The sequence below is a fragment of the Syngnathus typhle genome, linkage group LG11 (assembly GCF_033458585.1).
Source record: "Syngnathus typhle isolate RoL2023-S1 ecotype Sweden linkage group LG11, RoL_Styp_1.0, whole genome shotgun sequence".
Lineage (NCBI taxonomy): Eukaryota > Metazoa > Chordata > Actinopteri > Syngnathiformes > Syngnathidae > Syngnathus > Syngnathus typhle.
Window position 1 is genome coordinate 6,283,803 of NC_083748.1, and position 26,222 is coordinate 6,310,024.

The 26,222-nt window shown below is 41.2% G+C and overlaps 1 protein-coding gene across 1 annotated transcript; it reads right to left on the reverse strand.

The window, feature by feature from the left end:
* Positions 1-108: 108 nt before the first annotated feature.
* Positions 109-24,979, reverse strand: LOC133162867 (potassium voltage-gated channel subfamily B member 1-like). Its single transcript, XM_061292348.1, has 2 exons — positions 24,381-24,979; positions 109-4,331 (listed from the first exon to the last, which is right to left on the reverse strand). The coding sequence occupies exons 1-2, from the start codon at positions 24,930-24,932 to the stop codon at positions 2,592-2,594; spliced, it is 2,292 nt and encodes a 763-aa protein (XP_061148332.1). The 5' UTR covers positions 24,933-24,979; the 3' UTR covers positions 109-2,591.
* Between the last annotated feature and the right edge of the window lie 1,243 nt (positions 24,980-26,222).

Consider the following 26,222-nt stretch of genomic DNA (forward strand, 5'->3'; position numbering starts at 1 on the left):
GTTGAATCTTCATCAGTGTGACAGCATGAGGGAACCTTTTGCCCGTTTGCCAAGGCACGAGAACAACATTTGCCATGGCTGATCATGACCCCGCTATTGTTGCTTTGAGTGTGAATATGATGAACCACCTCCAAAATAGATGCACAAAAAGCATGGCGGGATAATTTGTTTACAATGTTAAAATATTATGCTGGGCTGATCAAAGCCGTGTTGTTTTTCATTCAGGCGTACATATAAAATAAAAAATAAAACAAATCATGTACATGGTGTTTCTTTGCAACTCACATCATGAAAGCTTCTTGTTTACATATCGAGAGCCTTAATTTAAATAATCAAGTGAGCTAAATAAATTCAAGTGCGGTGTCCTCTAATGTGTCTGTTTTGTGCCAAAGAAATCAGCTCCCTGAAGTAAGTCATACATTTATTCTACTGTATGTTGCAGACAGAGTTGTCTTTGGTTCTTCATATTGCACAAAAGATAAAGGGAGAAACGTTTACACAAAGAGACATAAGCAAATGTATCTACTGCTTAGTTTCGGCTAATAAATGCAACTTGAAAATAATGCATTTCATAAATTGAAATGCACAACTATGAGGTTAGGACAGCATATATCTAAGAGTCCATTCTTTTATAAAATCTCTTAAAAATATAAATTCTTTTCTTTTCCTTGTACAATAAACAGGCATTGTTTGTAATATGCTATTTTTTTTTTTTAAGTAATACATTGTACAGTATCCCCACAATACAATTTCAGCGTCGCCTATCCAGCTAAAAAGTGATGCCCACGAGCATCTGCCAGCGTGAACACGTACAGTGGACGTGACATGAACGCGAATAAACAGCCATCTGCACCGTACGCTGACATCTAACACAAAGAATGAAACGAGTAAATAGAAATTCTCTCTTTTTTTTTTTTTAAATGTTAAGGTGCCATCTTTTAGGGGACAAGTTAAGCCGTTTCTCTTACATGTGCAAAACAAATATGAACACAAACGGGCAGAAACACTCCTCAAGATTACATTTGAAAGACAAAACGGACAGAACAATAGGTACATTGTTTACAAAAGATCATTATTGCACACACTCATCCGTGCTGCATCTGCTTAACTTAGACGGACAGTGAACTCTGGACAACATCAACTAAGGCCGGGTTTGAAGGAGGCTAACAGAGGCAAACTATACATTTGGACAAATTAATGCCTCATTTAAACATTTCATCGTCATCATATTTTCCGCCGGCAGAAATCTGGGTCACTGTCCAATGATAACATGTCAAAAGATACACAGTCAATCCTAAAATGTTTCATACTTTAGAGACATTTTTAGAGAAGCTTCAAATTTATTTGTGTGAAACATCTGGCTGTAAATGATGCAAAAAAGTGACATAAGACTAAGTGGTTGTGTTAGAGATGAAAATAATTATCAGTTTTTAATTTTTTTAAACTGATTCATATTTTGAGGAAATAATATTTTGCAAAAAAAAATGTAGCAAAAGCTTGAGCATTCTAATCAATTGTATATTTAGAAAATTTTATGTGTTTTAAGAAGTATACAAATATAAAATAAATAAGGAAACGGGTAAGTAAGTATTGTCATTTCCAGAAAAAAATAAAATAAACAATAAATGAAAATAGGGACTTTGATTTGCTTGATCTCAAATCTTGACAAGAATATTAAAAGTACATTTTGGCTTCACTGTACATTCTTTTGATTGGACAGTTGAAGATGTCATGTTTCAATGCCCATGGATTGTTTGTGATCAAAATCCATTTTAGTTCATGTCCTGGGATTTCAGAAAAACAAGCATTTCTTGCCTTTTAGCATGTTATCGTGAGAATTTATTGGAAAAACAGTAGAAAACGTTATGTACTGTTCCGTTTGAGCTTTTAGTATGTGTTTTGTGCCCAACACACAGGTTAAAATATATTTTTTAGAATAATATACAATGATATAGTTCACAAAAATGAAAAATAATTCATTAAATACAGTGGTGCCTTTATTTACAAGTTTAGGTCATTTTGTGACCACGTTCTGTTCCGGCAACGCAAAATTGTTCCTTTTACGTGTGTGCCTTCGCCACCAGGGGGCAGTTTTACGCAGACATAGATAAAACATGAAGAAAAGTTTCACAAACGACGTTATAAGCTGCAGTGATAATATTCATTTTTATCAGATACAAAAAACTATGCCTGTTGGGGAACTTTGTTGTTCAAATATCCCTTGTTTAAATCTTACAAGTAAAGGCAAAAAAAAAATCGTAAATCAATTCAATTGTAAATGAAGGAGCCACTGTCATTCTATAAAACAGCATTTTGAAAATAGTCCTTAAACTGCCAATCTTCTACTAATTACGGTGCATTATATTTTGTACAAAAATTCTACTAAATTCTTGTACAAACAGGGTGGGTCCGAGCTAATGAATGAATGTAAGCGGAACATAAATAACATCCAAAAGTCTTTTGGTGGAATATATTGTGCTCTATCCTTCGACTACCCCTTCGCGTTTGAAAAGTCAGTCACATTTGTTTTTATCAGAGTTCACTGTGCTTCTCCATTGTCTCGTTTCCGTGTGCACTTGCTCGTGTCAAGTTTACGTTTTTGAATTACTCTTATCTCCCTGAAGTGGCCGTACTTCAGCCATGTGGTTCTCCTGGCCGTCTCGCCTCCAGGCGCTATTACTGCCCAGCTTCCTCTGGAAGTCCTCCATGTGGTTGACTCCCTGTCGGCCGAATCTTGGACTGGTCCTGTGTAGGAGTCTCTGCGCCGGGCTGACCACCGATGTGTCGTGCTGGTGCTCCTCGTCGTCCGTGTCGGCGTCGATGAACTTGTGGATGGAAGCGTCGTGGAACGTGAAGATGTGCGGAGGTAAGTTCTCCGGACTCTTGCTGGGCGTCCTGCTGCTCGCAGTGGTGTAGATGGACAACTCTGGGCTCTGGATTGACGATCCATCGGAGAGCACCCCCGTTCCCGAATCCCGTCCTCTGAAACTAACCCTGACCGAGGGTCCCTTGAGTGGATTGCAAAGCAGATCCTTGTGGCCCCTTCCTGTCAGGGGTGTGGCACAACCTTCATTCTCATTCTCCAAGGTGGGTTCCAGGCTCGGGTTTGTGCTGACCTTGCCGAGAATGTTATAACGGGCGCTTTCGGGGAAGTCGGTGGCACAGCTAATGAAGCTGTCAATGCTGGACGTGCTCCTCACATCCGTCACAGCTCCCATCGCAAATTCCGCTCTGTGCCTTATGGCTTTAGACAGCTGCAACTTTTCCTTGTTATTGAGGTCGGGTTGGGACTGCGTCTTGGCCATGTTGTCGTACATCTCCTCCAGAGTGTCGGCACTGAGATGCTGAGGGCTGCCCGAAGGCTTGGCTTGCTCCCCGTGACCTGATTCCAGGTTGTGCTTGGTGCTGCTGGGACTTGAGTTGAGGTGGGCCTTCCCTTTCAGTGGGCTCTGAGATACATGATTCACTTGAATTGTTTTCCCAGCTTTGTCATCCTTTTTGTCCACCATGATGTCCATGAGCTCTATGTTGCGGCCAAAAGCGTCCTTCATGTTCATGGAGATAATGCTGCCATTTCTCTTTGCCCTTTCCAGTGCCTCCCTCCTTTTGATGGCTTTCTCCTGCCTCTTTTGTTCTTTGTAGAACTCGGAGAAGTTGTTGACAATGATGGGGATTGGCAGGGCAATCACCAACACGCCTGCAATGCAGCACAGCCCTCCTACTATCTTTCCTAGTAACGTTTTGGGATAAATATCTCCATATCCCACTGTGGTCATTGTAATGGTAGCCCACCAGAATGAGGCTGGAATGCTTTTGAACTTGGTGTCCTCTTCATCCTTCTCAGCGAAAAATACAAGACTGGAGAAGATCATGATACCCATGGCAAGGAAAAGGATCAGCAGGCCTAGCTCATTGTAGCTCCTACGGAGGGTGAAGCCTAGCGATTGAAGACCAGTGGAGTGCCGAGCCAGCTTCAAAATACGCAGGATGCGCATGATCCGGAAAATCTGCACCACGCGTCGGACGTTCTGGAACTGCAGAACGCTTTTGTTGGATTCCGTCAGGAAGATGGTGACGTAGTAGGGCAGGATGGCCAGCAGGTCGATGATGTTAAGAGGACCCTTGAAGAACTTCCATTTGTTGGGGGAGGAGAGGAAGCGCAGCAGGTACTCCATGGTGAACCAGGCGATGCAGATGGCCTCGACGTGGGCCAGCTCGGGGTTATCGATGGGTTGACCAAACTCATCGCTGTCCTGCAGCTCCGGCAGGGTGTTCAGGGACAAGGCGATGGTGGACAGCACGATGAAGAGGATGGAGATAATGGCCAGGATCTGGAAGTAAACACACATTAGCAAATCAACTGAGAGTGAAGCCATACTTATTCCTATTAGTCCATCAGGGGACCCTGTTGGTCCTCCACATTGATTGCATTCTATTCGATTTGATTCTACTCGATTTGATTACATGGGAGCAGTACGGTGCCACACCGGTAAGCAAATGAGCCTCCGGGTTTGAAGGTTCGGTGAGTTTGCATGAGCTCACTGTCTTACAAGCTTGCTTTCGGCATACACACAATAAACAATTTGTCAGTTTGACAGATCAGATGCAACGTCTGCATTCAAATACGTGTCAGGTACCATAAAATGGATATCTTACTGTGATTCCATGTACTAAGTCGTTTACATGAAAGCAACAATGTCAGATCATTTCTCGTGTCTCTACAATACAATACAATACAATACAATACAATACAATACAATACAATACAATACAATACAATACAATACAATACAATACAATACAATACAATACAATACAATACAATACAATACAAAACAATACAAAACAATACTATATAATATAACATAATATATTATATTATATTATAATATAATACATATACATATGTATATATATATATATATATAAAATATAATATATAGAACAAATAATAAAGAAGGGTTAAAAAAAGCTGTCTCAGCTGTTACCAGCCTTCTGTGTGAAGTGTTCAGCGTGTCCTTCTCAAAACCTTGAACTAACGCTCTAAAAGCCGTCATTTTGAAAGCCAAATTTATCACAAACACAAAACAAGCAAGCATGTATGAGCAAGTTGTGCATCATGTTGGATAATGAAGTATCTTAGTGCATGCATTTGGACACGTATGATGACCCTCAACTATGAAGTTGCACAATGTCATAAGAAGATGGAACATTACGGCAGACACTTTGAACTACACTTGTAGCAGTCAATCCAATTTGTGATGGCCTCTAAAAAAGTCATTCATTAGCTCATGCCCTATTTAGGTTCTCCCTCTAAAGCATTGATCAAACCCAAGGTCTGCATTTCAAAAGAATCACAGCTAAAGCTAATGTTGTCTCTTGGGCACCTGCATAATGTATTTTTTATTTTTTTTTGCTCCTCGGTTTAGAGTAACACTCAAGGACAGCGATAGTGAGTCAGGAGGAAAAGAGGATGCTTACTGATTTGAGTCAGAGAGAGTCAGCTTTATTGTCAATTCCTTCATGCCAAGACACACAAAGAAATCGATTGTATTCAAATATGCTGCATAATGTACAATACTTCACCGGTATTTCTAATTTGATTCTTTAGCTGACAAAGTTTGGAATACCTACCAGAGTTGTCTCACTCCCGAATTGTGTAATCTGCTGAGCACAATAAGGTCACGGTGCCAGAGGTTAAGCAGGTTACTGAGGTAATATAGGCCACGCCCTTTCGTCCTGTCCTCAGTCTAGACTCGAGAGTGTAAAATCCAGCACAAGGTCATATTGGATGGCTGCAACCCAGCTGCGGACAGGATTATTTCCACTCATTAACACTTACACACTTTAATTAATCTTGACAGGTGAATCCTTACGCACCCACCTTGTCCTTTGCAAGAAGCGGGCCTAAAAGCAGGGAAGACCTTGTGGAAGGGAGTGCAGACTCAGGGAACTCTAATAGCCATTAAAGGGCCAGCGCAGCATTTAAACTCAAGCAGGACATTCCCTGAAAATAGCTCGCTTGGACTCCCAGGAGAAACAAGTGATGGATGAAAAGGCTCACATTTGACTCATTTGAGGTCGCTCTCCAGCCACTGAATAATCACACCAGAGGGAGTAAAACAAGTCGAAGTGACACATTAGCGGCACCCCGAAAGGTGACAGGCCAGACTCTGAGTCATCATTGCGGGCAATATGTGCCATTGAGGAAGTTCCAAATCCTAAAAGTCCCAAAAGAATACATCATGCAGTATTTTGCAACAACAACAAACAAACAGCTGAGCAGCATCTCCTTCAATATGGGCTGTGCGATGGAACGCTCGCTCATCACTTCGGATCTAATCAAGCTGAACGCAGGGAGCAAGCCGCCAAGCTAATGAATCACGCTGAATGCAAACGACAGCGGCAAAACTCAGCTGAGGCGTCTTGTGTATAGAGAGCAGACCGAGCATGACGGGCAACAAAACACCTTCACCTTCTCCACTCCCGCCCGCTTTGTTCCCCCATGCTGGTAGAAGACATAATAGAGACGTGATGACACCAACAAGATGCAGATACACTTCACCCATTGTGGTGTCAAATCTGATGAAAATGTGGGAATGAGGCACACCCTTCACATTGCCTTACTTGTGAATTTTCTCAGTGAGGCAATAGCACCGGTGTGTGATTGCAAGGCGCCTATGTAAATGGGGAAATAGCTTTTCACTCTCACACCATTTTCTTCAAAACAAATGCTGACTTTGCTGGGATGAAAATGCTCACTTTTGATGTTTTTTACTTCGTCAATTGAGTGTTTATGCTTATTTCCTTGTGTCATTATTTGCCCTGTTTATAAATAAATATATTGAGACATGGGGGAAAACAGGAGAGAAGATGAAAGAAAATTGAATTGGATAAAAAAGAAACAAAGCACAAATTGTGACACTATATCCCTGCAAGTGCTGTTCTCTTGGTAGCCTTGCCCCGATAATGCACAATTCTTAACTTGTGATCTGTAGCACTCCATCTTCCATGACTTCATCCATCCATCCATTTCCTGTAGTGCTTGTGGTCAATTAAGTTCACGGGTGTGCTGGCGCCTATTGGAGCTGACTTTGCAGAAACAGTGAACACACTGGCCTGATTGCCATTTGCCAACCAATGGCAGCTCGACCACATATAGACAAAGACGATTAAGAGTCTTCCATTAACCTAAAGTTCAACCTCAAAACAGTGAGGCAGGCCCTATGAATACACAATTCACAGGCAGTGCCTGTTTTAGATCAGTGTCTTGTGTTACTAAATGATTAGCTAACTAGCTAATTAGCTCTTGACGATGACTTTTGCAGACTCAGGGAGAGCCTGTCTCGCTACCTGTTCAAATTAACTACAGTTGGATCTCCCGCCAACGCTGATAACAAGTGACAAACACACAGCTACGTTCCCACGCTTGCTTATTTATCCGAACATAGCCAAGCTTTGCCCTGGTGGCTGGAGAGAGTTAATATTTAATATCCTCCCACAAAATATTCTGTCCTGGAAAAGGTGTAAGCAAGCAGGCCTTGTGTTCTCTTTGCTTTCATTATATAGACGTGATGGAAAGAGAGATGGACAAACAAGGAGAGGATAATATGTAGAGAATACAGCAGGATGACGCCTCACATTAGGATCCACATTTTATTACTAACTATAAGACGTCCACTCATTACTGTGAATTATACTCTCAAGTAAGATGATTTTTTCTGGCCACTCAGGGCTACTTACTAGTATACTTTTATTTATAAGGCAGTAGTGGGGCTACGACCTTCATGTATTAGTGCCTTAATTACTCTGAAAAATGCCCAATCCTATTCTCTTTGGTCACAAGATGATTTGTTGCATTCGGTGCGCTATTCTCAGGGAGCAAGGTAAAAGAGCTTTTGTTTATTCTGCTCCTCATGCATGAAATATGCAGAGAAAAGTTTGGAAGTTCCGGGAATCGTTTTCAACATTTCTGCCCATCCCCTATAAAACCTAATGAATCATTTGATGTATTTTCTGAAGATTCTTTTGGCTTTGTAATAATAATTTTAAAAAAAACTGCGATAGCTAACCCCCCCCCCCCACTCCCAACAGCCCCCTCAAGAAAAACATCCTAGCTCCGCCAGTGACGATCAGTGCATATACATTCCATTGTGATTAAAATTACTTATGTACCTTGTGTGTAGTCCTGTAGCTAACAAACTTTGATGAAAATAAAATATAACGTCCTTGGTGGAAGTAATTATAATCAAGTGCAAAATGAACCAGCACATTAGTCGGCATTTTTGTGGCAGCTGCAGCTTTTCAGACCAATTTCCGGCTGCAAAGTTCCGCTCTACTTAATCCAAACTTTTATCAGGATCAGCACTACGTTTTACAGATATTAAAACATTAAATATGCCAAAGTTTCCCCTTAGGTGTATACAACAGTATAAATATTCAAACAAAAAGACGGTGACTCAGATTGTGCAGTTGCAATGAGGCAACGCAGCGATACAAAGAATAAACACGCATAAACAAAACAATGACATTTGGTGGCGCAAGATGATGAACAAAAACAAATGTCACTGTTGTCTTTTGGGTTTTCCACCACGTCACACTATGTGAAATGCTGATTCACGTCTGCTCTGGAGTCACACTTTGCGCAACACGAGCTGAATCAATAAAAGGATTAAATCACTTAGTGGCTCGCCTACTTTATTTTTTGTCAGGTGCAAGGTAGCGTGTTTAATCCTCTTACTGTTCTCCATCTTTCCGTGTTTTACCAATAAAGGGCTGACCTTTCTCCCAGTGGAAGGTTGGCTGCCAGAAAGGGAGTTCCCCCTCTGGAATACGCCGTCTGTATTTTATTCAAGGCTGCTGCAGGGGGAAGCACAGATGGAATTACGCTCCCCGTACACAAAAGGCCTCGCCTGATAAAATGGTAGTTGCGGGATGATCATACACCTCTGCTTGGTGTTCTAATCTACTTGGAAAGTTCCACTCAGGGCTTAAGGTGCAATAAAAGCAAGAGACTGTGAACACAAATCTGTCTTCTTGTTTTTTCTCTAATGTTGCGACAAGATAAGGATGGCATTATCGCAAAATGCAAAATGTCACCCTCATGGCAAATCCCATCCAAAGAGGGACTATTATCCGTATTGCATTATTTTGCTTCTAAAGTCTCATATTGTAGTGTGTGACTCATTGGCAGGGCACAGAGAAGAATGTGCAGTTAAGCCAAAAATTATTCAGACCTTCGGCCAAATGGTGTTTGTTTGGGAAGCTTCTAGCTGGAAATGATGCAAAATACAGCAATTGTTATTTTTTTTTTGAATGAATGAAAAAAGGATTTATATATACCTTAAGGATATTCATTATTCTAAAGGAGTGCCATTGCACTACTCGAAAGCCGTCTGAGAGAAAATTTTGTATTTTTGCAAATTAATATAACTTAATGTGCTATTTCCAATTTCCCCGCTCTGTAAAAGGTTTGTGTGATGTCATCATGTTTCCTCCTGCGTTATAAAAACATGTGTCGGGTTTTTAAAAAACTTGTCCATAAGGTGCAAGTGTGAATGACTGTTTGCCTAAAGGTACCTTGTAATCATTCCAAGCGGAAACTAGGAATTGGTTTTTTGTAGCATTATACAGGAGCTAGGGAACAAGCTAATATACCAGAGGCAACAATGTATCAATCTTAAACTAGCGGTAGGGCTCTGTTTTTTTCTTTACTGTTGTGTCCCCAAAAGCAAAATGTTAAATGCGACACAATATAAATGGTGGCAGAGATGTAGATATACATCACAAACAAAATATTTGACCAAATTTAGAAAGGATAAGACTAATTGAGCACTAAACCTGCTTGTATTATTCATAACAATTGACAATGTAGTATGAACAACATACAAATCAAATGAAGTAAAACCATTGTAGAAATATTACAGTGACATAATAAATCACATAAATATATATACTTTCAATTATTTAATACTCGGCAATACGCCTGTAGAGCAATATCATTTTTCAGATTAATCACACCAGGAACACTTTCCAGCCCGAAGACACAATGTTCTTCAGCATGTCTCTAATGGACAAGCGCTCCAGTGACCCACACAGATGTGCCCTTCTCTTCACTGGCACCATTTTCACCTTGGCCGGCACCCACCTTTTGTGTCCCACACACAATTCTCGTCCTCGTGTGCCCGAAAGGAAATGAAGGAGATGGATGACTGAGCTGCAGGCTGCGCACGCCATGCACACCATGTGTCCTCTTACAAGTGTGAAGGTGGTGTTAAAATGAGGCAGCGTCAGAGTGTATGTGGGTATGATTTTGGGAGGATGGTGTGAGTCTAAAAATAATCTGTGAGAAGAACATTAGAATGGATTTAGATCAGTGATTCCCAACCACTTTACAATAAATGTGACTTAAAGTTGAAGGTTATTAAGAATGAATCATCTTTTGCCACTAACTTATTATGCTCATTCTATTTGTTGCTTGTGTGCTGAGTATATCAATGGCTTCAATCTAAAGCTAATTTCCTCACTTCCTTCTTTTTTCATCTCTGTTGTAAAGTTAATTAAGGACAAAGTATTTTAAAAGAGTTGACTATCCTACTTGTAATTTATATCTTGTAAGCGACCATAATTTATTCCTTATATGTTTTAAAGATAATGGTCTAATTAATCGATATATCAAAATATTTTTTTCCCAAATATTGGAATGGACTTTGGCCTAAAAAAACCCGACTCTAAATTATGTATCTTTGTTCTTCAAAGTGTCAAATTCCAGCTGCCTTGTTGCCATGGTCTTCGGTCTCCGCCTGGAAGTGGCAGCCGGCAGGAGTGTTGGAAACCATGATAGCAGAAGTGATGACTCATCATTAAATCTGTCCAGCCTTTGGCTGCATTCTACAAGGAAATCTTTCACTCTTCATTTTTTATTGAGCTCGATTTAGTTTATGAAGCCCCAAATGATAACAGCAGGACCAACAAATCTCACATGAGTAAGCGCAGTGGCCAGAAAAAAAAGTCCCCAAAGGGAAGAAGCCTTGAGCGAACGATGAGTCAGGATGGCCATCTGCCTCCAATTTCGACTATGGGGAGGGGTGATTAACTGCAAATGGTTGCTGGTGCTAAGATTGTTACCATTTGTCCACCTTAATACTAATCATTGCACAAGTGGAGAGCCTTTAGAATGCACAACTAATTTGCTAGTCCATCATTGGCAGTTTAATTCCAGCCAGCGGCAGATTAGAGGGCCAGCAGCGAAGATTACATCCGAGTTCATGACCCCTGTGAGGAAAAGTGATTTTTGAAAATCAATGATTGGGTCGAGACTGACTCGCCAATAAAAAGTGGCTTGACTTTTATTTGGTATTTACACGGGTCACCTCCTCACGTGCTCCCCGGATGACGTTCGAGCGCGGTAAGAAGCATCATGTAGATCTGGTGTCTGCTAACGGCTAATTAACGTTCACTCAATTTGTCTCCGGTGACACGGCGGTCCTGCTTTGGCGTTTATCACAAAGAGCAGATGTTATGAGCTTCCTGTGACAAGATTAGAATGTCCACCCTGCAGAGACAGTTTTGCGGGCAGCCTAGGACACGTGTAACGGGAGGCAAAGTGAGCTGATATGTCACGTCTCGCCCCCAGCCGTTCCACTATGTGTCTGTTATCATGGTTTCTGTCTGTATGCTCGCCCCTCTCCTCCTGTGTGCCCATGATTCGTGTGATCATTCTCACCTACTTCTTGTTACCTGTCGTGTATTTAAGTCCTGGCTGCCCCTCACTCCTCGTCGGATCATTAATGTCTTCATGTCCTTTGTTTCACGTCCCTGTTGGTTCGTCCTCTTGTTGTGTTGTTACGTTATGTCAGTTTGCCGGGTCTGTTAGTTTGTTTTGCTGAATAAACCCTGGTCCAAGCTAATTTTGGTCGCCCTGCTCCATTTCTATCCATGACATGATGAATATCAACAAACAACCACCTTGTGTTTTTTTCATGATCACGCTAACCAACAAGGCTTCAGGTTCCCTTCCTTGCTTTCAACTCACAGGTTCAACTCAAGGAAGGCCCTTGAGCCACTTCTGGCCTTTTTCCTTGACTTTAGAAAATGTCATGGCTATACCCATATACTATATATTAAATTAAGTAAACGTGTGACACAAATGTAACATCCTCTACTGAGTTCCACAAAAGCCATTGGTCTGTTTTTACAGTACGCTGAGGCCAAACTAGCATGTCAAACAAAGGTTTCAAAAATATTTCTAGATTGTTGACTATTTATAATGACGTATGGGTTTGTGCTGATGATGTTTCTCTGCTGTGTTGAAAACAAATCAAATGAACTTAACAGGTCCCAGCATGCTAGATCCACCACACTCACTGTCGCCATGACAACCCATTCACCATGTTGTAGTTACAGTTCTGTCTCAATGAGAGCTTGACAGCATCCATTCCGCATCTTTTCTCTTTCACGCTCTCTAATGCTGCATATGTGTGTGTGTGTGTGTGTGTCCTTCTCTATTAAGCAATGATTACAGACCAGTGAGGCACCCGCAGCCAGATGGCGATGAACTGCACTCCAATCAGCGCTCGCTAACGAGCGGCCGCAACGTGCAAGCACAAAAATGGTTGTGTTCTAAAAGCTTTCTGCAGCGTCTCTTCCGCAGCGTGGAGTCTGCCTTTCACCTTTGAGGAATTTATTACCATTTATTTGAAAAAATAGTGGAGGCACCAACCACTCAGACATACAAACCAAGAATATTGTTGACTCTGCTTTTATGCTTTCAATTTCTCCTTCAATAGAGTGTAAAGCAGAAATGCGTCCTTTTTTTTAAATAAAACTTCACAACAAATATAAATGCTAGCTAAGCAAAACAGGTCAACAGATTGGATTCATCTTCTAGGTTACTTCCACTTGGTGGTCTGCAGGATTAAATATTGCCCGTCTTAAAAATTATTGAATAAAAAGAAAAGTGACAATTGTCATCTAGCTGCCTGAATGAAACACACATATGCATCGCAGTAACTTAGTGCTGTAGTTAAATTGAAAAATATATCACTGACAGCTGTTTTGAACTGTTCAGAATTCCCTCCACTATTTTTATCGACATGGTGAATAGTCAGACACAATTGTAGGGATGACCTGAACCCAAACTGAGTGTAACATAAAACCATCCATTTTTTTATTTTACAGAATAAAACACCTGCTGTGTTCTCAAGCCTCCTTCTGAATGATTCAGTTGGAATGGAAGGGTAGGCTGAAGATCCCACCGGACCACTGAGGATATCTCTGGTGTACACTGTGTGTGTATGTGTGAGTACATTGTGTCCTCACCATCAATGTCCCTCCGCTATATCTCTGCATGTCTTACTCTATGCCGTAAAAGCGAGTGGCCGGCCCTGGAGGCCAGTGAACTCTGAGAAATCCCGCTCGGTGCATGGAGTGGGGTCACAGATGTATAATGCAGAGAGACACCGAATAGCAAGTAATGTATGCAGCTGAGGTGCGCAGCCACTTCCAAGAGCCCACGGCAACAGACAAAAAAAAGTGACCTATTTTTTTACGACACACCTCAATGAAAATGCTAGAAAGAGTGCTACAGTATTCACGCCCTTCTAACATCCGACGGAAATCAGACGAGAGCAGGTCGAGAGGGAGCTGACCTTTAAAAGACGAACATTCATTGTGAGCTGGCAGGAACACAAATCAAAAGCAAAACGGCGGAGGTGGAACTCACCGAAACCTGTGTGTCATCTTCCATTAGTTTGCGCTGACATGTTACAGCAGGACATTTTTATCTTCTATGTCACTAATGACCAACGCAATATCTTTTCTTAGATCCTGACAGTACATTCTGCACACAATCCAGTGAGATCCAAGCACAAGTACAAGGACCCAGACCTCCAACGAGGCAAAAAAAAAAAATCCTATTTAGATTAACAACACATGTAGTATAAATGAATGAAAGCTTTATTTTTTTTTATATTTATTTTTTCATTCATATTTAAATTTCTTATATTTATATTTATACAAGTCATAGTAGGCGTTATTTATATATTTATTTTTTATTAATATTTGTATTCATTTTTTATTTTTTAAATTTATACAAGTTAATTTGTTCTGGTCCAGTGAAAGCATATTTAATTTTTTTTACCATTATTTAAAAGAGTGCATTGGAGATTTCGAAGTGCTAAAAACTGCCATTTAACTCAAGTTTGAATGTGATTGGTTAATTGTGAATACAATCATGTTCCTGAGGGTGTGCACACTTGTGCAACCACATGATCTCATCTATTTGTTTTCTCTCCATTTTTCCCCCCCCGCTAGATACAGTATAGAGAATAGTATGCAGTTGTACTAAAAGAAGTGTGTAGTGAGGGCACATACGTTTGCAGCGGTATAAATAACACAACCAAAGCAGGCGTCACACGTTTAATATAAACACACATGCACAGAGCCTTCTCATGGGGTGAGGAGTGGGGGGGGCAGACTGCAGTGTAGCTCAACTGATAGTTTCCATGGCAATGGGAGGTTCTTTTAGCATTTGTGAAAGAAGTGCAGCAAAGCATTCACAGAAACAGTGCGCAGCCAGCTACAGCAGGCGGTGACAAGTGAGGCGGGCGCTCACAGGGGGAGATACACGCACACACGTCAGTGCAATTTTCTCTGGTTTCAGGAAGCCAATTTACTATTTCTAAATATCACTAAGAGTCTAGTCTGTCAAGTTGATGCCATTCGACGTTTGAAGCCCACTTTTACAGTCGGATAACCGGGTTTTTATTTTTTGACACCTTGGAGGGTTAGAACAGAAACAACTAAGCTACTTTCAAGTCACCTAAGACCAATTTGAACAAAACATTCTGAACTATTGATGATAATTCTGTCCGTAACAAAATAGGAAACACATTTAGAGAAGCATCAAGTCCATTCACGTTGTAAAAACTCATTTTGTTGTACCTTCTCGAATTGAGCTGCATCATATGAAATTTGAATTTTAATCCCACTGAATCAAACTCAATCAAATCCTAAAGACTTTAAAATGAACAGTCCATGAATCGTATCGCCGCTCATATACCGAGATCCGTAGCGAATCATCTTTTAGTGGTGAGATGGCACACCCCTAATAAGCACATGCGGATTAAAGCGGCATGATTCATGTGGATATGATTTAATTATGAATCACTGTATACACTATCAGTTTCAGTAAATGCTGATTTCCACCGCTTTAAATTACAGCTGAGGCTTAAAGAGCCTCTGAGATGAAAAAAAAAAAAAACTTGCTTTGTAAGCATAAAGACGTGACAAGTTGGGTCGTTGAAAGACGAATAAAACATTTATTGGGAGATGAACCCAGTGAGTCTGCAATCTGTTCCAGCTTAAAGTGCTGAGCCCCAGTGTGGAATGACCAAACATCCCAGTTGTATAAAGTGGAAATGACACTGGCAGTAATTTGCAGGTGGAACAAAACCCTAAATTATCTCAGGGCAGAGTTGAACACTGCGACCTAATCATCTGCGTCCTGCAAAAGAGGCAGTGAGAAGGACATTTGCTCTTTCAAAAAACTTAATCAGCCACAATTTCCTTGTGCTGACATAGTTGTCTAAAATGAATAATAATGAGTCTGTTTCCCAAGCATCAAGTTGAGAGGTCGCTAAGAGAAGGAAGTAAAAACAATGAAGCACATGCCAGACTGGTGCCTGGTGCAGCACACGCCTCTTCCATCCATTCAGGTTCTTGTAAACCAGCTGACAGTCAAGCACGTCTGCAGCCAATCACAGCCATACAAGGACATGCTGACCCCACATTTGAACGCACGCCACCAGAAACCGACTCGAGACCTTCAAATCGACAAGAAAATAAAATTCTTTTTTTTATTTTTATTACTGATGTTTTATCATCAAGAGTCCAATTATGAATATGAATTAAAGTAAACAGTGTGTACTTTTATTCGTCGGTACAATAATTCGACTTTTTATAATCACACTGTGGCTCCCCAATGTTTTCCTACAGATTTTTTTTTTCCTCTTGACTATACAATTAATTGTCGATTTGCTGCATATTTTTATGAAAGAAGTCAGCGTGGGACGTTTTTTTTTTTTACTTCAAATTTGCTTCTCCGTTCTCTTCCTCTCTATTAATCTTCCTTCTCTGCAAGCAACTAAATCTGTTGTTCTTCCACTGTGATAAATTGAAGAGCAGCAGCAGCAGCAGCATAAAGAGAAACGGTCTTTCCCCACATTGAGCGAGCATGTTTGTGTGCCGGCTGGCTGGCCGGCCGGCACCCTGCTGTTCTCCTGCTGCAACCTCACACGTGGACGTCAAGCCAGAATACTAATGAAAGGAGATTTCTGATCAATAATCCGACTGCTTGAGTGACCTCCCATTTTCCACAAGTGATAAATACAACTGTCTATGTTTCTTTTCTTTTGTTGTCATTACTCTAATCCACATGACTGGAAGTTCTAGATCTACATTCAATGCTGGCAAACAAAAACATGGCTATTTGTCCAGAGGGAGACATTTCGCGATACTTTCCATATCCACTTTTCAACTTAAATTCAAGCGTGTGAAATTGTAATAAAAAGGAATAAAGAAAGAAAATCCCACCAGATTTAGCCTCACTGTTGTTGGTTTTTATTGACGGTAGCAAGGTTTGCGAGGATTTCCGCTCAGCACCGAATGTGATCCGTGCAGAGGTTTGATAGAGAGACAGTAATGAGCAAACGTTTCGGCTGTCAAAGTCTGGCCCTGCTTCAAATCTACTGAGCTGATGAAAAAACTCTCATGCTGTCTTCTTTATTACCCGAGTTATCTTATCACACAGTGGAAGATGCTGGGCTGTTTTCGGAATCCACCATTGGTTGTGGATTCTGAGGAAATTGTTCATTATTTTGACTCGGCAGATTTGTGTGGGCAGAGAACCAAACTATTTCACCCAATTTGGGTTACTTTTGACCCAGTAGTTTGAATGATACACTTGATCAGCAACTATGGAAGCACGTGAGTGCGGACAGAAGAGTCAAATTTCCCACAGACTTAAAAGTAACCTTTTCAACCAGCATGACTGGGCTCACTTTACAAGTCCTCCATTCTCAGGTTGTCTTGTCACACAAAGGTGCAAATGGAGGATACTTTTTCAGCAGATTTGAATACCTCTCCTCCTCAACTGCAACCCACTTCGAATCAAGACAACATATCTATTATCTCAGTGGCCTATATCTCAACACAGACAGACGAAAGGTGATGTGCTGGCGGCTGGTGGGCGGAGGTAAAGAAGAAATGAGAACAGCGGGAGGCAGAAGGGAGAGAAGAGAGGCTCCCGAGGGCCGCTGGCTGGAGATTAGTGTGAACCTGATTGAAATTCGCTCAATCCCACTTGCTGCCAGAGCAATTAATGCTACCGTTAATGCTACAGTAGGTCGCTTGATTAGGTACTCCTGCAGAATCCAGTATAAAATAAAAATGCACTCAGTGGACTGCAGACTTCTGATGACTCACAAATCACATCTCGCTATCTCAGTGTACTCATATAGCGGATATACTGTATGACACTTTTATCCATGTCAAGGCTATTATATATTCCCATTTTGTGGTAAGTGGTCTACTTAATGCAGCCACAGTTGATCTGTAACGTTTTATTTTTGCTGACTCTTTGGTGCCGCAGTGGGTAAAATTGTGTTTCGGAGAAACTTCAGAAGTCCATTTGCTGTGTTCCATCAAGAGAAACTCAAATAGCCATTTGATGAAAGCTCAGCAGCCTTTTCACTAACAACTAAAGCGGGCCTGGAAAGAACGTTTGAGCGATACTGGACACTATACTCTCTCTAACGGCTGGCACAAAATGCTACATGCAATATTTTTACGCCCACTTAATCCAATTGTAGAGTTGTATTTCTAAAATGTGTACTTTCTGAAAATAATTCAGTAAAAGCACAGTATTAATATAAAAATATAATCTGGCTGGAAAAATTCTAATCTACATATTTTTGGATAATACACATGCTAAAATCAAAAGCCGAGCAGGTGAAAATGATGCAAGCATCCCTCTCTATAATCCAATAACGTGTTTCCTCTCTCATTTTTAATTTCATCATCCAATACGGTTTAATTAAAAGTCAGGACTTAATACATTTAGCGTGATATTAAAACTTGATTTTATTATTATTCAAAAGGAAAGATTCCATCTGATGTCGTATGCATGTAATGTGATTTATTTAATTTTGCTTTGTTTATACTTACATCCTCATCAGTATGCCCAACAGGGACAATTTTCCTCCAAAACTCATCTATAATTCACAAAAGAACAAGAGCGCTCTGTAAACTGCCAAACAACAATGCCAGATAGTGGTTGATTTCTCAAAAATGTTGTGCTGTATAGAAGATAAGCTAAGAAGCCTGCAAACTTTTATTTGGACTGTTTGATGTCACCAACTAATGCTCAAGTGACGTAAGGCGATACGGCAAGAAACGTAAGGCGACACTTTGTTTGACTGAGGTCATCTACCGTGTCTGATGTGAGCCACTCAGGGTGGTCTGGCGTTGAATGAGCCCTCTTGATGGCCGTTCGTCCGTGGACCTTTGGGTATTAGGTTGGAGATCAAGTTCAGAAGGTAATTATTGCTTGTCAGTCTGACGGCAAGCACATTCATGTGAATAGGACACTTAATCAATAAGCGGCGTTTGTTAGAGCAACAATAAGTCGTAATAATAAAAAAAGAAGAAGAAGATAAAGGAACTGGTTTGCTAGTGCAAGGAACACAAGCAAAACTCTGGCTCGCTGAGGTTGGCAAACACCAGTGAAGACAGATTGAGAGAGGACGCAAGCTAGGTGTGTTGACTGTCTGTCATCCAGTGAGACAGTTGAAAAGAAGCGAACGCACGTTTCTGAGGATGTAGCTTGCTCGGACGAAGGGGCAAGCGGAGGCAGCTCCGCCGTCTGCTGCCAAAGCCAAACCAAACATCGCCGCTCTCATTGGAAGTGTGAGGTGATGACTCGGCTGAGTAAACACGTTCAAGGACTGCTTTTGTTCTGCTGTCATCGACTGATGACGAGCACCTTAAAGCATGTTTTGCATTCTCGATTTTAGCGATTGCCGCACAGATTGCCACACAGTCAACCGATGAAATATTTGGACTATGATAGGATGCCTTTGTTAAAACAGATCTTTTCAAACTCAGACTGCTGAGTGACTGATGCAAACATCAGCGAGCTGAACGTGTGATCGCTTCTGTGGACTCTGCGTAAACCTTCGCTTTCTACTGACCACTTGTCATCCCATATCTCCCTGAGTGATGCTCTATCCCTGACAGACCTGTCTAAATAATGAATGAAATCGCACAGTAGAAGTAGTCGTACCGTCATCCTCTCGTCTTCTTTGACCCTTCACCTTTTGAAATGCCAGCTGCCTAAATTCACAGCTGCACAAATGTGCACGCAGGAGAAGCAAAAGTCAGATAAGACATCACGCTAAAAGTAAAGCATAGCTTTTGTCATCTGTCGAAAAGAAATATTAAAGCCTGGGGAAAGTTGTGTGTGTGTTATTGATGTGCAGCCTGTCTTTCTAAAGTGACTTTCCATTCGTGTGTTTCTTCACGCTGATCAAACGTCATCAAAGTCATGCTTGCGATCAATAATGCTAATGTCTCTGTTTAGTGCACAGCTCCATTAGCTTATCCATTTGCCAATACACACTGCTGATTGCTTTCAGCTACTGCCACATGATGATGAACTGGGTGCAAAAAAACAAAGGGGTTTGTTGGTAAATGCCACAATGTGGAAAGACTCAAAAAACTTTTAGAGTGCTTGAGAAACGTATTATAGTAGAGCACCACACATGAAAGCTTCACGCTGCAGCTGCCTTTAGATTTAAAGCTTTGGTGATCCCGCTGAAACAAACATAGATCTATAATTTTTATTCGTAGCCGTGAATTGTCAAGTTTTGAGTTTTAGCAGCAAAAGTGGAAAAGGCACCCCCAAAATGTAGATTCCATTAACAGGTCAATATAGACAGGACCCTTAGAATAAACGGCTGGATAAATAAATAAATAGATGAATAAATAAGACTGTACTGCTCAGTGGGAAAAATAAAAATAAATATTTCACAGAATTCAATGAGTCACACACGGTCAGAACATTCAGAGAGTAGCGGCGAATATTTTTGAAAAGAAAACATTGTCATTGTTTTTTTATGAAATCATCTCTTACTGAAATGTAGGCGAGTTCATTTGAGTAACAAGACAAGGAGAAGGACTGACAAAAGAGAGAAAAAGAATGACAAAGAGTGAGAGGTGTTGTTTGCGACTTACTTTTCACAAGTGTGTGAAGCCACCGGGCGGACGGAACACATGGCCCAGCCAGCCACCAGTCAGTCGGGCCAGCTGGGAATCAGTGGTGTGCCATTGATTGATGCTATTTCAAGGCAAGTGGTGGTGTCGCTCGGCAACACGCTCATAAAGCACACCCAGTTGCCTTGTCCCATGCTTGCTTATTAACAGTGGAAGCTACCGACAAGAACTACTTTGCTCTATTACTCGAGATTGGTCTGCTACACTGGGATCTTCGTGACACAGCGCGACATGCTTCAGTGCTCATGTTGGAAGTCGCACGTACATCCGGGAGATCCCCCCCTGTCCCTCTCCTCTCTCTTGTCAGCTTGCCTTACAACTTAATGCCTCCGCCATCAATTTTTTTCCCCCATTCTCACCCAAAAAGGGTTCACGCAACCGACAGACCTTTTGGAGCAACGCGGCAGTTTGTGCAAATGCATCTCGAACTATGAAAACTACGATGTGCAGTCAATATGCAGGGAACTGCCTGCAGTCAAAAAAAAAGGGGGGGGGGGGGGTCAACTTGCACAACATAAAGAATGTCAGTTTTTACAGCTCGCTACCTTGTTCCGGTCCAAAGATTGTGAGGTGAGCAGTCATTACAGGCAGAACCACCGATGCACACTTTGAGCTTTCATTGGGCAGACTATGCGTAAATCATTACAATTCTATCTGTCATTAGCCGTAATACAGTTTACTGGAAATTCAACTCACGGTTGGTAATATGACTTAATGTACAGTCGTCGAAACAGTAATTCATGCCTCCATTACATCTCGGCTGCATTATTGTAATGCACTTTTTCTTTTTTGGAGTCAGCCGGTTTTCCCTTGAGCATCTCCAATTGGCACAAAATGCTGCTGGGCTGTCAAATGTCCATCTTTCAAACTAATCTTGAAGCGTATGACTATTCTTTTGGGTTTTAACTCAGCATGAGTCTCTGCATTGTTGTAATACAATTGTGTTTTTTGTTAAACTAAGTGTTGTCTTTATGATTTTTACTTCAAGTACAGCAATTTATATGCAGTTGCAGTTACTTTAAAGCGCTCTATAAATAAAGGTTAGTTGAGTTGAGTCATATGCTGGACTACATGTATACATGCATACAAGTCGACTGTGATTCAACTTCTATTTACCTGTTTCATGTTTCTTTCCTCCCAAACAAATCGATATGACTAAAAGACATCAACCAGGAAGACTAAATGTGTGACTTCTGTGGTTACATAAGTTCAAAAGTTCAATAAATAGTTGATCATTCAGCTGTAGGGCATTAGTGGTTCTGCAATGTATTTTTTGGGGGGGCTTTCAGCATAACTTTAGTTGATCATCCTCAACACCCTCGCACGCGTTCCAAGTGTTCTTTTTCATGAGTAACACAAGCACAGCTCACACAGCAGAGTAATGTTCTTTTCCGTTGAGTGTGCACTGGAGAAGAACGGCCATTTGGGGCCTGTGCTTGCATGAAGAAGTGAGTTTTGGGACGGTGTTCATTTCAAGGGAGCGATAGACGCTCATTCTCAGTCATACTGTACATCTCAGCGCTCCGAACTAAAGTATCAGACACTTAGCATGTGCCGCATCAACAAGAACTTATCTTTTATTGATGCACTGATTACCTGCAAGTTTGCCTTCAGCCCATATTGTTTGTTGAATTATTTAGCGGGCTGGCCCACGGTGGATAGGCAGACTCAAGTGAGCCTAAAACTATTCAATAACGCTCCAACACTTCAAAACTGGGAGTCGTGCGAGCAAATGCGGCATGCACAATGTCCTTTCATGCTGCTTTGGTGTGAAAATGGCTCATTTGAGTACAAGCGCTCCCGTCAGTTTATATATTGTACTTGACAAGGCACGTGGGGTTATATACATTCCGCATTGCACAGACTTCTTCCTGGCATGAAGTGAGGCCTTATTAATGGGCAATTAAAATTTCATCAGTGCTGAAAAATAAATGAGGCAGAATCAAGCCATTTCAACACTTCAATTAAACAACAACACCTTTATGGGCCACCAGGTAACCTCAGTTTAGCACTTTTTTTTTTTCGCCATCCTTAATGGAAAACAAAACATGGGGTCGTGGCTCATTGAGCATGTCATGAGCCGTGGATTCTAACAGTTTTGATGACATGGGACAAAGACTATGGAATTCACATAGCTAATGTATGTAACCAAACTACGAGTGATTAAAAAAAATTAGATAGTGCTATGGTTTCCCATGATATGTAAAAACACGTCCACTATTGCTGCTAATAATTACAACTCTGCTTTCTGTAGCTAGAATCAAATCCATCTCCAGGGAGAGATGAGGGCCAGCAAGTGTCACAGACAGGAGCAACGTGATCTATTTAAGAAATCATAATTAGGAGCTATTCAAGGTCACGGATACAGCGGGTTATCTCACTAGATGAGCTGGATAAATTATGCAGAAAGTTCCGTGTACGGAGGTGTTTGAAGCTTAGTCTTGTTTTGACCGAGGTGTCTTGTTTCGGAAATGCTGAGAACCTCCGCTGTCTTTCCGACACATTTCAAAATGCACTACATGGGCCAACTACCCATCTGACTTACACTGGTAAAAAAAATAAATAAAAATAAAAGACTCGAGGAGTATCGCACTGAATATAAAAAAATATCCTTGGTTCTGCTCCCTGCTGAATGTGGAGTACAGTCATGAAAAGGCTAACCTCTGTGAACATCTACACTCCCTGAGCTGCTGCTATTGTAATGCTAACACATGCAACGGGGTCTAGTGAATCCACATTTTAATTGAAAACTGCTTCATATACTCTATTAAGCACAGCCCGTGTCCATTGATCCCCAGTGAAGCGCTGCAAAGCGTGGGCCGGGAGCGTGTTAATGAGCGGGATGATTGAGTAGAGGATAGAAAGGAAGTTGGTGTATAATGAAGATGTGCGCTTCTATAAATATGTGACATTCAATTAAACAAAAGGTGCCAGTCGTGGCGTCGTCAAAACAGGCATTCATTAATCACCTCGAGACTCGAGTCGCTAACGAATCCAATAATGGAAGACAATAACGGCTGTCGTATATGCATCTAAAAATGCGTCATTAGGAAAAGACAGCTGGTGGACATTATTGATTATGCATAGTCGCAAAATTAGTTCGCAAAGTCCATTTTAAACAGAATAAGTTGCACTTAAAGGAGCATTTTTCACTTTTGTGTGTAACATTTTTTTTCTCATTATTTCTCCCTCCTGCAGCTCACAAAGGAACAGATGAAAAGTACCAATTGGGGCAAAAAAGGAATGTCAGACTGTTCGTCAAACTGCAGAGATTTATAGCCTCCAGATGTAAACTGAAAGACTCCCTCTACCCCACCCTTCCATTTCGTGTCTTAACATTAGACACCTTCATTCCACATGATGGAAAGTCATTCATTGGATAAATTCAATGACATCCGACATAGGAAATGATTTGCATTTGATTACATTCTTTTTTGGACTATGAAAGACGTTAATGATCAACCAATTAAATACATTTTATTTTACTTCCACTAGGTGGCAGCCAATCCTGTTCTATGCAAGCAATATATGGTAACCGGTGGCCTAAATAAAATGTCTTCCACCTAATGGCAGAAGGTACAAGTTGTGTACGCATTGCGAAAACCCACATGTCTGAAACGGATGTGTGCTGTGAAATAACAAACCTTCTCCTTTGTATCCTGCGCGTCCACGAAGCCAATTTTGCTATAATAATGACACAGTGCGGCGCAAAAAGGCCCACAGTTATGCTCATTTGAGCCACCCACTGTTGTTTGGAATTTCAAAGTATCCTTCAAGTTATATTTTCTAGCAGCTAAAGCACTCCACTTTTTCTGCCTGTCAATTTTAAATAGACAAGGAACCTAATCAGAAACTAACTTGCTCATTACTGCGGAGATTGGAAGGACTTCAGCGCTTTATAAAGCTTTATAATTGCCTACAGATTCATCAAGATGGCGGCAAAGCACTACTTGTGTCCAAACAAAGCTCCTCAACTGACTTCAACAGAGTTGCTTGGCAACCAAAATTCCCTCAAATTGAAAAGTGCATATGAAAATTTTGGACTTTACCTTAGCAGCAAATGATGAGCTGGGTTTCTCCAGGAGGTCCCAAAGTTTCTTCCTCTTCTCCGAGCAGCATGTGGTGGTAAACTCTTCACCTTCTCGCTCCCTCATGTTCTCCGCCTCCCTTTTGAGCTCCTCGTTCATCTGCTCCTTCTTCTGGTGGTAACGGGCCTGGCAGCAGGACTCCAGGTAGATCTCGTCAATGCCCCAGAAGTCCAGCTCTTGGCTGAAGGACAGGGCGCACATCTCCTCCATCATGTGCAGCTTCCCCGTGCGGTAGAAGTTCAGGATGGACGTGAAGGCGCCGGGGTGCCTGTCGAAGAAGTACTCATTGCTGTCCAGGCTGTAGTCGTCGCAGATCTCCATGATGGACTCATGGGTGTGGCAGTCCCGCAACTTGCCAAGTCTCGTGCGGGGCAGGCGGTCCAGCGTCCTCCACAGGACCTCGTGAAGGAGACCCCCAACGTTGAGCCTTACCCGGCGGGTGTGCTTGCTTCGAATGATGTCCACCGCGTCCGCCGGCTGCGCTACGGACGACCTTGCCGCCACTTTGATCATCTTCGCTCGAGCCGCTCAGTCAGTGCCAAAGACGAGAGCACTCTCTTCCCGTGGCTGCAACAACAACAGCAACTTCAAATAAAAAATGCATCCAAGTTTGTTGCCTTGAAATTTTATTTATTATGATTATGTGCTTGTTTATTATTACATGATTTGGTTGAATATTTTGGTAAACAATAGACAAAGATTAAGTCTCTTCTTGTGGGTTTGGGAAAAATGGGACAAATGACAACTTAAAATAGCACGCTTTGCATTTTATTTGGAGAACTGGCCCGATAGTCTTTTCCTCATAGTGATTTCTCTCATTTCTTGACAGTGAAAGAAAGAATGCGGGTGCCAAGGACTAACTTCCAAAGTGTGTTTTAATAAGTTTAAGTGTGTTTTAATGTATTTAAAGAATGTGAAAGTAGTATAGTAACAATAAAAAAATATATGACTTGTATATTACCAATTTCCACCTATGCTGGGTGGCTCTGGTATGAGAACAGGGTGCTTATGCTCAAAGCGCAGTCGGTGCACTGTCCTACAGCAGAAATGTCAAGTGGTTTATCCACTCATCAGAGAACAGAATAGATATTTTAATCTGCTTTAGTAGGCAGGGACGCTATTCTTGCTGACGAGGGAAGACGCGGGGGATCCCTGTGATAAATTGGATTTAAATGTTACATGACTCAAATTGGACTAATTTGCTAATATGACTATTGTTATGGAGACGTTTTAATCAGATTCAGTACAGGAGCTATACAGTATCAAAAACTCAGCCTCTATAAATATTCCAACGCTATATTTTGTTTAACAATGTTTAAATTGCAATCAAGTTTTTCTGTGCCTATTTTTATTTATTTTTTAAATACTTATTAGATCAATAATGCCAGTGACACCATGTACAATCTGTTTATCTGGTATGAGCATGAGGCTTTACAGCCAGAAGGATCAAAATTATTTTAAAGTATTTTTAAATAAATTAATAAATTGATTAATCAATCCAAAGCTCGTATACGTGTAATTGTACTTATTTTAAACATATGCTTTGTTTAATTGCCCACGTTACTAATAATCAACTAATTATACCTTTACGAGGAAGGATTGTTGGATTTTTGGACAGTGTGAGCTGTCCAGTGCTGATTATTGTGTCGCTGTCTGGTGCTGAAACTATGCTTTAAATGGAAATCATCGTAGTTTTGACAGGAAACACTAACTTCAGCAACGAGAAAGAAAGTGTTCGTACGTGTCTCCCGTGCAGCCCGGATCATGTCATGGACGTGCGGCGGCTTCATTTCAATCAGACCC

What these genes read in the sequence shown, in the direction of transcription:
- LOC133162867 (XM_061292348.1), bottom strand. Translation starts at nt 24,932, where the DNA reads ATGATCAAAGTGGCGGCAAGGTCGTCCGTAGCGCAGCCGGCGGACGCG. An exon ending in GCTCATCATTTGCTGCTAAG is followed by an intron (nt 4,332 to 24,380) that starts GTAAAGTCCAAA and finishes GTTTACTTCCAG; the next exon opens with ATCCTGGCCATTATCTCCAT.